The 12,300-nt window shown below is 44.0% G+C and overlaps 1 protein-coding gene and 1 long non-coding RNA gene across 6 annotated transcripts in view; one reads left to right on the forward strand and one right to left on the reverse strand.

The window, feature by feature from the left end:
- LYPD6B (LY6/PLAUR domain containing 6B) overlaps positions 1-1,510 on the forward strand; it is a 252,894-nt gene extending 251,384 nt beyond the window's left edge. For both annotated transcript variants that reach the window (XM_057551819.1, XM_057551820.1), the window contains one exon: positions 814-1,510. In XM_057551819.1, the coding sequence (XP_057407802.1) occupies positions 814-978 (165 nt within the window). In that variant the 3' untranslated portion in view covers positions 979-1,510. The remainder of the gene's footprint in view (positions 1-813) is intronic.
- LOC103005097 (uncharacterized) overlaps positions 1-12,300 on the reverse strand; it is a 228,767-nt gene that overhangs the window by 38,834 nt on the left and 177,633 nt on the right. The gene's annotated exons all lie outside the window — the stretch shown is intronic.

Here is a 12,300-nt window from a genome sequence, read left to right on the forward strand (position 1 = left end):
CACTGTTTACAATAGCCAAGACATGGAAGTAACCTAAATGTCCATTGAGAGATGAATGGATAAAGAAGATGTGGTACATATATACAATGGAATATTACTCAGCCATTAAAAAGAATGAAATAATGCCATTTGCAGCAACATGGATGACCTGGAAATTGTCTTTCTCTTTCTGATTTAGCATGATAAATATATCGCTTATATGCTGAATCTTAAAAAAAAAAAAAAAGATGATACAAATGAACTTATTTACAAAACAGAAACAGACTCACAGACTTTGAAACAAACTTATGGTTACCAAAGGGGAAAGGTGGGGGAGAGGGATAAATTGGGGTTGATATTTACACACTACTATATTTTAAATAGATAACCAGCAAGGACCTACTGTATAGTACAGGGAACTCTGCTCAATATTCTGCAATAACTTATATGGGAAAAGAATTTGAAAAAGAATAGATACATGTCTATGTATAACTGTTCAGGTGCTGGACACCTGAAACTAACACATCAACTATACTCCAATATAAAATAAAAATATTTTTAAAGAAAACTTACCTATTAACTATTCTTCAGAAATATTCTTAATGGCTAAATAATATTAAAATATGTGTTTGTACTATAATTTGTTTATCTAATTCCTTATTAAAAATACTAGGCAGCTTTTAATATTTCTCTATTCTAAAAGAAGCCCCACATAATCTTTGTGATTTTGGTGCATACTACTGGATTGATTTATATAAATAATCTTGAAGCTCTTGATAAATCTTCTTCCCTTTATTCACTTGCTCTTTCCTTCTCCTCTTCCTTGGGTAACAGGAGTGCAGGTCTTGCTGTGAAGGGATGATCTGCAATGTAGAGTTACCCACCAACCACACCAATGCGGTCTTTGCTGTGATGCATGCTCAGAGGACGTCTGGCAGCTGTGCCCCTGCGCTTCACCTACTACTGCTGGCCTGGGCCTTCGTGCTGTTGTTGATGTGATACCACCATTCCTGGGAGAGGCAGAGACCAGCCCTCTAAAGCACAAGCCAACAACTGTATAAACAGTGAACTTTGGAGTGAAGACCAATCTTGCACTTGGTGAGGAATGCTCATTGGACCCCAAAGCAGAAGCCAGTTGTTGCTTAGCTAAAATGCTCCTGCACGAGGCCACTGAGGAAGGGGACTTGGCAGGGACTGAGGGATTACGTGGATTTTATATTTCTTGATCAAAGGGGCTGCATTTTGTCACTTCTGCAAGGAGAGTCTTGCCAGCATCTACTACGGGCAGGTTCAGTAGCCTGTATTGTCCCCACCTGACCAGGCCTGTAGCAGAAAGGACTCCTTGAGCTGATCAACTCCTTCAGGGGCTGCTGGATCAGACCCTCTCTTTTCCGTGATCAGCTCAGAGCATCTCTATGAAATATAACCCTTCCCCAATAAGAAAGCAATTTCCCCGCCAACGGTGTAGCCAATGAGAAGGGCAACTACAAGAAGAAAACTTCCAGTGGAACTAATATGAAACCCATTTGCTATTGTGGGGGGAAATAAAACTTTTAAATTATACAATGTAAAATGCATGCTTATGTGTTTCTTGGCTGATGTGGAGACCTCAGGTGAAACATTAACCAGTGTCATAAAGGAGGCCAATTGAAGTTATGTGTTCATGCACCACAGGTGATATATTCTAGCTTAAAGTATAAAATTCTATGCCATTGTGACTTACTTAGCTTTTTCTTTTGGATGAAGGACCCTTCTTAGGATGCTAAATGCAAAATTAGTGAATTGAGAAGGTGAGGAAACCTCCCTGATCAAGGAAGATGATACCTTATCATGTGATGGACCCCCAAAAGTAGCAGCTTAAAGACAGAGAAACCGGCATCAGTGTCCCTCTCCCAGTCAACTTTTGTCTCTGAATGTCAGGGCCACTAGGAGAACCTTTCTAAACACAGGCTAAAATGTTTGGTCCCCTTGTCTTCTCTTTCCTTCTTATAACACAGTCCCAGAATTTCAAATGAACAACTTCTGTTTCTAGAATCCTTAATTTCCTGCCTTTACACTTCGGGGTGACCTTTAAACACTCTGCCCTTGTATGTATAGTGAGGAGTTAATGAAGCGTTTGTTCTTTTTTAATTGAGCATCTACCATTAGAATACTGAGTGCGCCACAGAATCCACTCATGATGCTGTCCTTGCCACGCGGGCTCATCTACGATGGGGGTTGGCACACTATGGGCCATGGGACAAATACATCCCACTGCCTGCCCATCTGCTGTAACAAATAGGCTGTTGACCAGGTGGCTTCAACTAAAACATGTAATCCTCACAGTTCTGGAGGCTGGGAAATGCAAGATCAAGGTGCCAGCAGATCCACTGTCTGGTGAGAGCCCTCTTCCAGGTTCGCAGACTGTGGTTTTCTCATATCCTCTCAGGGCAGCGTGCAGAGAGTGAGCATAAGGGTACTAATCGTGTTCATTAGGGCTCCACGTGCATGACCTAGCCATCTCCCAGAGGCCCCACATCCAAATACCATCACATCTGGGATTTAGGCTCCAACACATGAATTTGGGGGTGACAGATGCTCACTCTATAGCAACTACCTACTTTTGTGAACACAGTGTTACTGGAACACAGCCGTGCCTATTCGTTTACGTATTGTCTGCAAGCTTCTTTCCTGCTACAACACCGAGGATGAGTAGATGCAGCAAAGAGCATCTGGCCTACGAAATCTAAAAGATTTACTATTTTGCCTTCTACAGGAAAAGTGTGCCGACCCCTAACCTCTGAAATGGCAGAAGTGCATTGGGAGAAAGCTGCTTGCTTTACAGGGACCGTGGTGCTCACGGGGGTTCCTCAGCCTCTGCAGTGGTTTTTTGCCAGATCACTTTCCTTAGATGCCTCCATGAATTTTTCTTCTTTGTTTTGATTGTTTGTTCCACTCCTTTGATTCAGTCTCTTAGTTACGTGCTGTTGTCAGGTGCCGAGCCGTCTGTTTCTTCTCATCCTTGACACACTGGGAGAGTCTCATCTTAAGGCTCTTCAGCTTCCAGTACAACAGGGAGGAAGCAGACATCGTTACCTCCCTGTCTCTGGCTGAACCCCAGACTCACCTGGAAGCATCCGTTTTGAAGCCTGATGTAGATTTATCCTGCCTTTCACTCAGCACACCTTGAAGTATTTGAGTTTTTATCGCTTATGCTTGTTTGAAATTAATTATATATAGCTTCAGTTGGAACATTTTAATAGCATCTTTGGTGGGTGTATTTTTATTCGTCTGTGCAGTTGACGAATTGTCTGGTTAAAAAACCATTAGCAGCCAGTATTTTTTTCTGATTTTGTTTCTGCTTTCAAGATTAATGATCTTTCCTTTTTTTTTCTTTCCTGAGGAAACATCTTAATTTTCTCTTCTTCACCCCACACATTTTGTTTTCATGGATTGCCCTCCTTACCACTGCTCCACTGAGCATTTAAGCTGAGCAAAAGAGAGAACACACAGAGGAAACAAACTCCTGCAAAGGCAGCTGAGTGAGTAGGGATGCCAGATTTGCAAATATTTAAGAGCATGGGATGCCCCATTAAATTGGAGTTTCAGATAAACAACAATTTTTTAGTATAAGTTATTCATGAACTCGTAAGTGTGCCTCATTTAAGGCAATGTTTTCAAGTCCCTGTAATCAGAATCTTCTGGGTAACTTCAAAACAATACACATTCCCAGGGCATCCTGGAGACATTGACTCAGTAGATCTGGGATGGAGCCCAAGCCTAACCCCAATAATTAAATGTTAAAGAAAAAGCTCCCAGATGATTATGATGCTCAGCCAGGTGTGTTACCCTTGACCTGAGAGGTTTATTCCTTTTTCTGAAGGCCAGTCTTCGGCCACATAATAGAAGTGCTAATGAATAATAAATACGCTCATGAGTAGCCTGGGTTGGAGCTGTGGTTCTCACTGTGGTCTCTGGACCAGCAGTGTCTGCATCACCTGGGAACTTGCTAGAAATGCAAATGCTCAGCCTCCATTCCAGGCCCACTGAATCAGAAATTCTGAGGGTTCAATCTGTGTTTTTTTTTTTTTTTTTTTTAATGAGGATCTTGAATCAGATGCGTATGTTTTTGATTGATTGATTGATTGATTGATTTTGGCTGTGTTGGGTCTTCGTTTCTGTGCGAGGGCTTTCTCCAGTTGTGGCAAGCGGGGGCCACTCTTCATCGCGATGCGCGGGCCTCTCACCGCCGCGGCCTCTCTCGCCGCGGAGCACAGGCTCCAGACGCGCAGGCTCAGCAGTTGTGGCTCACGGGCCCAGCCGCTCCGCGGCATGTGGGATCTTCCCAGGCCAGGGCTCGAACCCGTGTCCCCTGCATTAGCAGGCAGACTCCCAACCACTGTGCCACCAGGGAAGCCCCAATCTGTGTTTTAATAAGGTTTCCAGGTGCTTCTGATGCACACGCAAATTCAAGAACCACTGGACCAGAGAAGTGCTTCCTAAATGTCTTCTGTAAATGGGTCCTTGGTGGCTGCATGAAAATCACTCAGGGAACTTACATTTTTAAAAAAAAGAAAAGAAAATCAGACTCCCAGGCCCCAAATCCAGAAAGTCAGATTCTTTTTGTTGGGGCTGAGTCAGAAAATCTGTATTTTTATAAATTCCTCAAGTGATTCTGATACATAGCCATTTTGGGAGCCACTAAACTAGAGAATGAGAGATGGGGGTGACGTTACTGACCAGAAGGCCCAAACTTTTAACACCTGACCTTGAAAGCCCTCTGCATTATAAATGGACTCTGTGTGATGTCTCCAATGTAATTGTTTTAAAACTAGAATCCAAAAATCAGAGTCCATTGCATGGATTTTTTTAGTCCATTGCATAGTGACTTAGAATGGCCAAGTGTTCCAGACCTCAGATTAATTTCATTTGCCCCTAATGAGCAAGAAGATGAAAAGTACTTTGTCAAAATGTCCAATGAAAACTGGAGTAGTGAGGGCATGAGGGTATGTAGATTTGTTCTTATAAAAGAGACAAGGGGATTAGCTATGAATATGAGGAGCGTGTGAGGGAATGACCTGTCAAAGGTCCACTTTGAATAGATCTACATTCTAGAATAAACTGAATTCCCATCCATCAATCACTTTCTGAAAAAGAAAAAAAAAAAAAAGGTACAGAACACATCTTTTCCTTGCTGTGTCTAAACCCTCCCTAAATCCAACTCTGAGTGAAGTTAGCAGCCAGAAATTACAGGTATTGTTTTCCATACAGTCTGCATTCTGCTGTGTCAGTCACTGTGTAAAATACATCTCATAAGAAAAGGGAAGGAGGTGGGTCAGTTTCCCTTTCTCACTGGGAGAAAACTTATAAAGCTGTGCAAAGCATGAAAAAAGCAGTATGAACCGGCATGGACTTGGGAATTGGGAAATATTTCACATGTGAGAAATTACTAACTCTAATGCACGATTTTTGTGACGTCAATTGCCATCTTATAAAACTTTGCTCTAACCTTTGGATCTTGGACATTTTATTTTTCACCTAGTTCTTTGTCACTGACTCTTTGATTTGTGGAGGGTTTCACTGTGATGCTGGATATGTCGGGGGACAAAGCATGCCAGAGGACAAAGGTGAATAGTGGATGCACAAAGGTGAAAGTTGTAGAAACTGGAGAGAAAATGGCTGTCGTAATTTGAGTCTGCCTTTAGGCATAGCTCCACGGCTGTGCACCCAAAACAGTCTAGCAACTTCCTATCACACCTCCCACTTCTCCTTTGGCCTTCATAGTTCTGTCTCCTCCCCCATCCCCCTCCCTCATTGCCTTGGCCTCTTTTATCAGATGCTGAGGCTAGGAGCTGAGCTATATAGGGGGTAATCCAGAATGTGAGCTATTCAGAGTGTAGGCTGTGAAAAATAGGGCCTTCACAGCTCAATCCCAAGAATACTATTCAAGGAGTCCGGGAATCTGCATTTTGAACAAGCATCTATCTGGTACATGAATCTGGTGATTCTGATACTGGTAGTCTTTACAAACAATAATGCAGGGCCTCAGTATAAGGCTGTAGAGGCTTTAGTGAGAGCCTCCACCATGCAACTCCTAAACCTCCATATCTGTACTTCTTTGGTCTATGAAAATTGGTCCCAGTGAAGGGGCTAGGAGCAACTGGAGGACACCGTGGCTTGGCAGAGCTGCCCTGTTGGGGATGGTCCTGGGAGGCCTGGACAAGTGGGACCTCCAGGAAACCTCTTACAGCCAAGCAGGATGTCCAGGGTCTGACCACTGACTGGACTCCCTGCAAGTCATGGCTGTGTGAGTAGTAGGACCAACACAAAGCCAAGGGCAATGGAGCCTGTCCACAGAGGCTAAGCAGAGGCGAAAACCCAGATCCAACTCAAATAGTCTTTAAAGGAGGATAAGCAACAGGGGGCAAGCAGGTCCTGGAGACAGACTCTGTCTAGGCTGTTGAGGGTCCCCAAGGAGAGTACCTTTTAGAGAGGGATGTATCCATCCGGATGACTTCAACTACAAATAACAGAGAGGCCCCATCAAATTGGCATAAATAAATATGTTGGCTCACACAACTAGAAGTCCAGAGGGAGAGTGGGATTCAGGGTGGACTTAACTCGGTGGTTCTAGCTCCATTCTCTGCTGTTCTTTTGGCTCCGTCTCCCCCATGTCCTCTGGTAAGGAGATGGCACAGCTATCCCATATGTCCCAGCCAGCATCCGGGGAAAAGACAGAGGGATACTACTGGACACATGCCAGGAAGTGAAAGTCTTCACCCAGGCTCCCAGCAAATCACAAAGGAAGCCAAGGAAGATGTGGTTACCCTTGGCTTAGTACAGCTGAAGGGAGATCTCTGTCCCCTGGGGCATGTGTGGTACATGGCAGAAAGTAGATAGCTGAGCAAAATAGGAATTAAAGAGGAGGAAGGAAGAAATGGATCTGGGAGGGCAGCCAGAAATGTCTGCTCCAGATTCACACAGTCTGAGGCCGTGTCAGGAGGCAGTTGTTAAGGTGGCTGAGAAAGTGCTCATGTGGTAGAGAGAAGCCAGCCAAGCCCTCTGAAGCTGTACGGACTTGCCCTAACCCCACAGCTAGTTGGTAGCAGACCCAGACAGAGAAACTCTGCTGCCTACTGCAATTTCTACCAAGTTCTCTTTTGATTAATGTATGTTGTAAATCTGCAAGGAGTGGAGAGAGTATTCAGCACTTCCCAAACTATTCTGCAAGAGAAGCTTTTCTTTCTCGAGCATCTGAGTTCCATAGAACACACTCTGTTAAGCCAACACCACTTTGCAAATGTAGAGAAATATGGGGGGGAAAGCTGCAGAACTCGGGGGATGGGTATGGAACTGACCCCTAAAATAAGTGGTATATCCTAGGTGGTTGGTGAACACATGCTGAGTGCACAAACCTTGACTCCTTCAGAAATACTCACTGCTCCAAGAGCTCGGGCTCCATTCTATATAGACTTGTGTCCATTATCCGTAGGTGAGCAAAGGCAGAAAACTAAGACACTGCCTTAAAAAAGGGCAAAGTGCTTAAAAAAAAAATTCTGTTCTCATGTTGTTGACCTATCAGTGTCCTGAACTAATTTTGATCCCACTCATGGCATTTTTGTCTAGGTCTGAAGGGCCTGCTACTCCTTAGGACTCAACTGTAAATCAATCTGGAAGGCACTGTTTTCTGAGGATTAAGTATTCCTCTCTTTTCATATGCCCTTTGAAGAATTACCTGAAGTAGTCACTTGTTATTTTAAATATTTTTAGATTTATTATGAAATTAATCTTTAGTCAGAGATGGGTTCTGAATACTAAGTACTTATCCTTATTTTAACTAATGAATTTAGACCAGAATTTACTAATAGACTGAAGATACCTTTTTGTCAGAGATGTGGACATACTCTCAAGGAAAGTCCTTCTGTATCTCATCCAACAAAAGAAAATGAAGATAGGATCTTCCAGGTTGGTGAACACATGTAGGCTCAGAGAGGGCAAGGGAGCTCACACCCCTTCCCACAGCCTTGCCTAAGCATCTTTTACCATAAACCACTTCCCACTGGCCACAAAGCTCTGCTCACGTGGCAACAGTGGTGTCCATCCACTATGATGCCTTAACTTGCACCTCTGGCCACTTGCTCAGGTGAAGGGAGGAGACAAGATGGTGGAGTAGAAGGACTTGAGCTCACCTCCTCTCATGAAAACACCAAAATCACAACTCCTAAAACACCATCGACAAAAAAGACGGTAACCTACCAAAAAAGATATTCTACACCCAAAGACAAAGAAGAAGCCACAAAGAGACGGTAGGAGAGGTGCTTACACAATATAATCAAATCCCATACCTGCCAGCTAGGTGACCCACAGGCTGGAAAATAATTATACCACAGAGGTTCTCTCATAGGAGTAGGAGTTCTGAGCCCCAAATCAGGCTCCCCAGCCTGGGGGTCTGGCATTGTGAGGAGGAGCCCCCAGAACATGTGGCTTTGAAGGGCAGCAGGGTTTGAGTGCAGGAGCTCCACAGGATTAGGGGAAACAGAGACTCCACTCTTGGAGGGGGCACACGAGATTTCATGTGCACTGGGACCAGGGCAAAGCAGTGACTCCATAGGAGCCTGGGACAGACGTACCTGTGGGTCTTGGAGGGTCTCTGGGGGAGAAATGGTTGGCTATAGCTCACTGTGTGGGCAAGGACACTGGTGGCAGAGGCCCCAATGAATGTTCATCAGTGTTAGCTCTCCTGGAGTTCACCAATTTGGCACCAAGACCTGGCCTCACCCAACAGCCTGCAGGATCCAGTGCTGGAATGCCTCAGGCCAAACAACCAACAGGGTAGGATACAGCCCGACCCATGAGCAGACAGGCTGCCTAAAGTCATCCTGAGCACACAGCTACTTCTAAACACACCCCTTGACACGGCCCTGCCCACCAGAGGGACAGGACCCAGTTCCACCCATCCGTGGGCAGGCACCAGTCCCTCCCACCAGGAAGCCTTCACAAGCCCCTGGACCAACTTCACCCACGAAGGGGCAGACACCAGACTACAAACCTGCAGCCTGAGAAACAGACCACAAACACAGAAAGCTAGATAAAATGGGACAGCAAAGAAATATATTCCAGACAAAGGAACAAGATAAAATCCCAGAACAACAACTAAGTGAAGTGGAGATAGGCAATCTGCCTGAAAAAGAATTTAGAGTAATGATAGCAAAGATGATCCAAGATCTTGTAAAAAGAATGGAAACATAGATCAAGGAGATTCAAGAAATGTTAAACAAAGACCCAAAAAAACTAAAGAACAAACAGAGATGAACAATACAATAACTGAAATGAAAACACACTAGAAGGAATCAACAGCAGAATAAGTGTGGCAGAAGAATGAATAAGTGAGCTGGAAGACTGACTGGTGGAAATCACTGCTGCAGAACAGAATAAAGAAAAATGAATGAAAAGAAATGAGGACAGTCTAAGACATCTCTGGGAGAATATTAAATGCACCAACATTTGCATTATAGAGGTCCCAGAAGGAGAAGAGAGAGAAAGGGCCTGAGAAAACATTTGAAGAGATAATAGCTGAAAACTTCCCTAACATGGGAAAGGAAACACTCAAGTCCAGGAAGAACAGAGAGTCCCATGCAGGATAAACCCAAGGAGAAAGACACCAAGACACATATTAATCAAACTGACAAAAATTAAGACAAAAAATATTAAAAAGCACAAGGGAAAAGCAACAAATAACATACAACAGAATCCCCTACAATTATCAGTTGATTTCTCAGCAGAAACTCTGCAAGCCAGATGGGAGTGGCATGATATATTTAAAGTGATGAAAAGGAAAAACCTACAACCAAGAATACTTTACCCAGCAAGGCTCTCGTTCGCATTTGATGGAGAAATCAAAAGCTTTACAGACAAGCAAAAGTTAAAAGAATTCAGCACCACCAAACCAGCTTTGAAACAAATGCTAAAGGAATTTCTCTAGGCAGAAAAGAAAAGGACACAACTAGAAACAAGAAAATTACAAATGAGAAAGCTCACCAGTAAAGGCAAACATAAAGGTAGGAAATCATCCACAAACAAATATGATATCAAAACTATAAACTGTTGAGGAGAGTACAAATGCAGGATATTGGAAATGCATCTGAAATTGAGAGACCAGCAACTTAAAACAATCGTGTATAGGTATAGACTTCTATATCAAAACCTCATGGTAACCACAAACCAAAAATCTACAATAAACACACATGCAAAAAAGAAAAAGCAATCCAAACACAACTCTAAAGATAGTCATCAAATCACAAGAGAACAAAAGAGGAAGGGAAGAAAAATGAACTACAAAAACAAATCCTAACAATTAACAAAATGGCAGTAAGAACATACATATCAATACTTACCTTAAATGTAAATGGATTAAATGCTCCAACCAAAAGACAGAGACTGGCTGAATGGATACAAAAACAAGACTTGTATATATGCTATCTACAAGAGACCCACTTCAGATCTAGGAACACATACAGACTAAAAGTGAAGGGATGGAAAAAGGTACTCCATGCAAATGGAAATCAAATGAAAGCTGGAGTAGCAATACTCATATCAGATGAAACAGACTTCAAAATAAAGACTGTTACAAGAGACAAAGACGGACACTACCTAATAATGGATCAACCCAAGAAGAAGATATAACAATTATAAATATATATGCACCCTACACAGGAGCACTTCAATACGTAAGGCAAATGCTAGTAACCATAAAAGGAGATATTGACAGTGACACTAAAGTAGTGGGGGATTTTAGCACCCCACTTACATCAATGGACAGATCATCCAGACAGAAGATCAATAAGGAAACACAGGCCTTAAATGACACATTAGACCAGATGGACTTAATTGATATTTATAGAGCATTCCATCTAGAAGAAGCAAAATACACATTCTTTCAAGTGCACGTGGAACATTCTCCAGGGTAGATCATATGCTGGGCCACAAAGCAAACCTCAGGAAATTTAAGAAAACTGAAATAATATCAAGCATCATTTCCGACCACAATGCTATGAGATTAGAAATCAAGTACAAGAAAAAAACTGTAAAAAACACAAACTCGTGGAGGCTAAACAATATGTTACTATGTTGCTAAACAACCAATCACCAAAGAAATCAAAGAGGAAATCAAAAAATACCTAGAGAGAGACCTTCAAGATGGAGGAGGAGTAAGAAGTGGAGATCCTCTTCCTCCCCACAAATACATCAGAAATACATCTACATGTGGAGCAACTCCTACAGAACACCTACTGAATGCTGGCAGAAGACCTCAGACTTCCCAAAAGGCAAGAAACTCCCCAAGTACATGGGTAGGGCAAAAGAAAAAAAGAAAAAACAGAGACAAAAGAATAGGGACAGGACCTGCACCTTGGGGAGGGAGCTGTGAAGGAGGAAAAGTTTACACACACTAGGAAGCCCCATCACTGACAGAGACAGGGGGTGGGCAGGGGGGAAGATTTGGAGCCATGGAGGGGCACAGCAACAGGGGTACAGAAGGCAAAGCACAGAGACTGCCACACAGAGAATTGGTGCCAACGAGAACTCAACAGCATGAGAGGCTTGCCTGCTCGCCCGCTGGGGTGGGTGGGGGCTGGGAACTGAGGCTCCGGCTTTGGAGGTCAGATCCCAGGAAGAGAACTGGGGTTGGCTGTGTGAACACAGCCTGAAGGGGGCTAGTGTGCCACAGCTAGCTGGGAGGGAGCCTGGGAAAAAGTCTGGAACTGCCTAAGAGGCAAGAGACCACAGTTTTGTGGTGTGTGAGGTGAGGGGATTCAGAGCACCGCCTAAATGAGCTCAAGAGATGGGCGCAAGCCGTGGCTATTAGTGCAGCAACCAGAGACGGGCATGAAACACTAAGGCTGCTGCTGCAGCCACCAAGAACCCTGTGTGCAAACACAGGTCACTAACCACACCTTCCCTCACAGGAGCCTGTGCAGCCCACCACTTCCAGGGTCCTGTGATCCACGGACAACTTCCCCGGGAGAACACACGGCATGCTTCAGGTAGTTGCAATGTCACACCGGCCTCTGCCACCATAGGCTTGCCCTGGATTCTGTACCCCTCCCTCCCCCCGGCCTGAGTGAGCCAGAGACCCTAATCAGCTGCTCCTTTAACCCTGTCCTGTCTGGGCAGGGAACAGACACCCTCAGGTGACCTACACACAGAGGCGGGGCCAAATCCAAAGCTGAGCCCCAGGAGCTTTGTGAACAAAGAAGAGAAAGGGAAATTCCTCCCAGCAGCCTCAGGAGCAGCGGATTAATCTCCACAATCAACTTGATGTACCCTGCATCTGTGGAATACCTG

Source organism: Balaenoptera acutorostrata, chromosome 8, assembly GCF_949987535.1.
Source record: "Balaenoptera acutorostrata chromosome 8, mBalAcu1.1, whole genome shotgun sequence".
Classification (NCBI taxonomy): Eukaryota; Metazoa; Chordata; class Mammalia; order Artiodactyla; family Balaenopteridae; genus Balaenoptera; species Balaenoptera acutorostrata.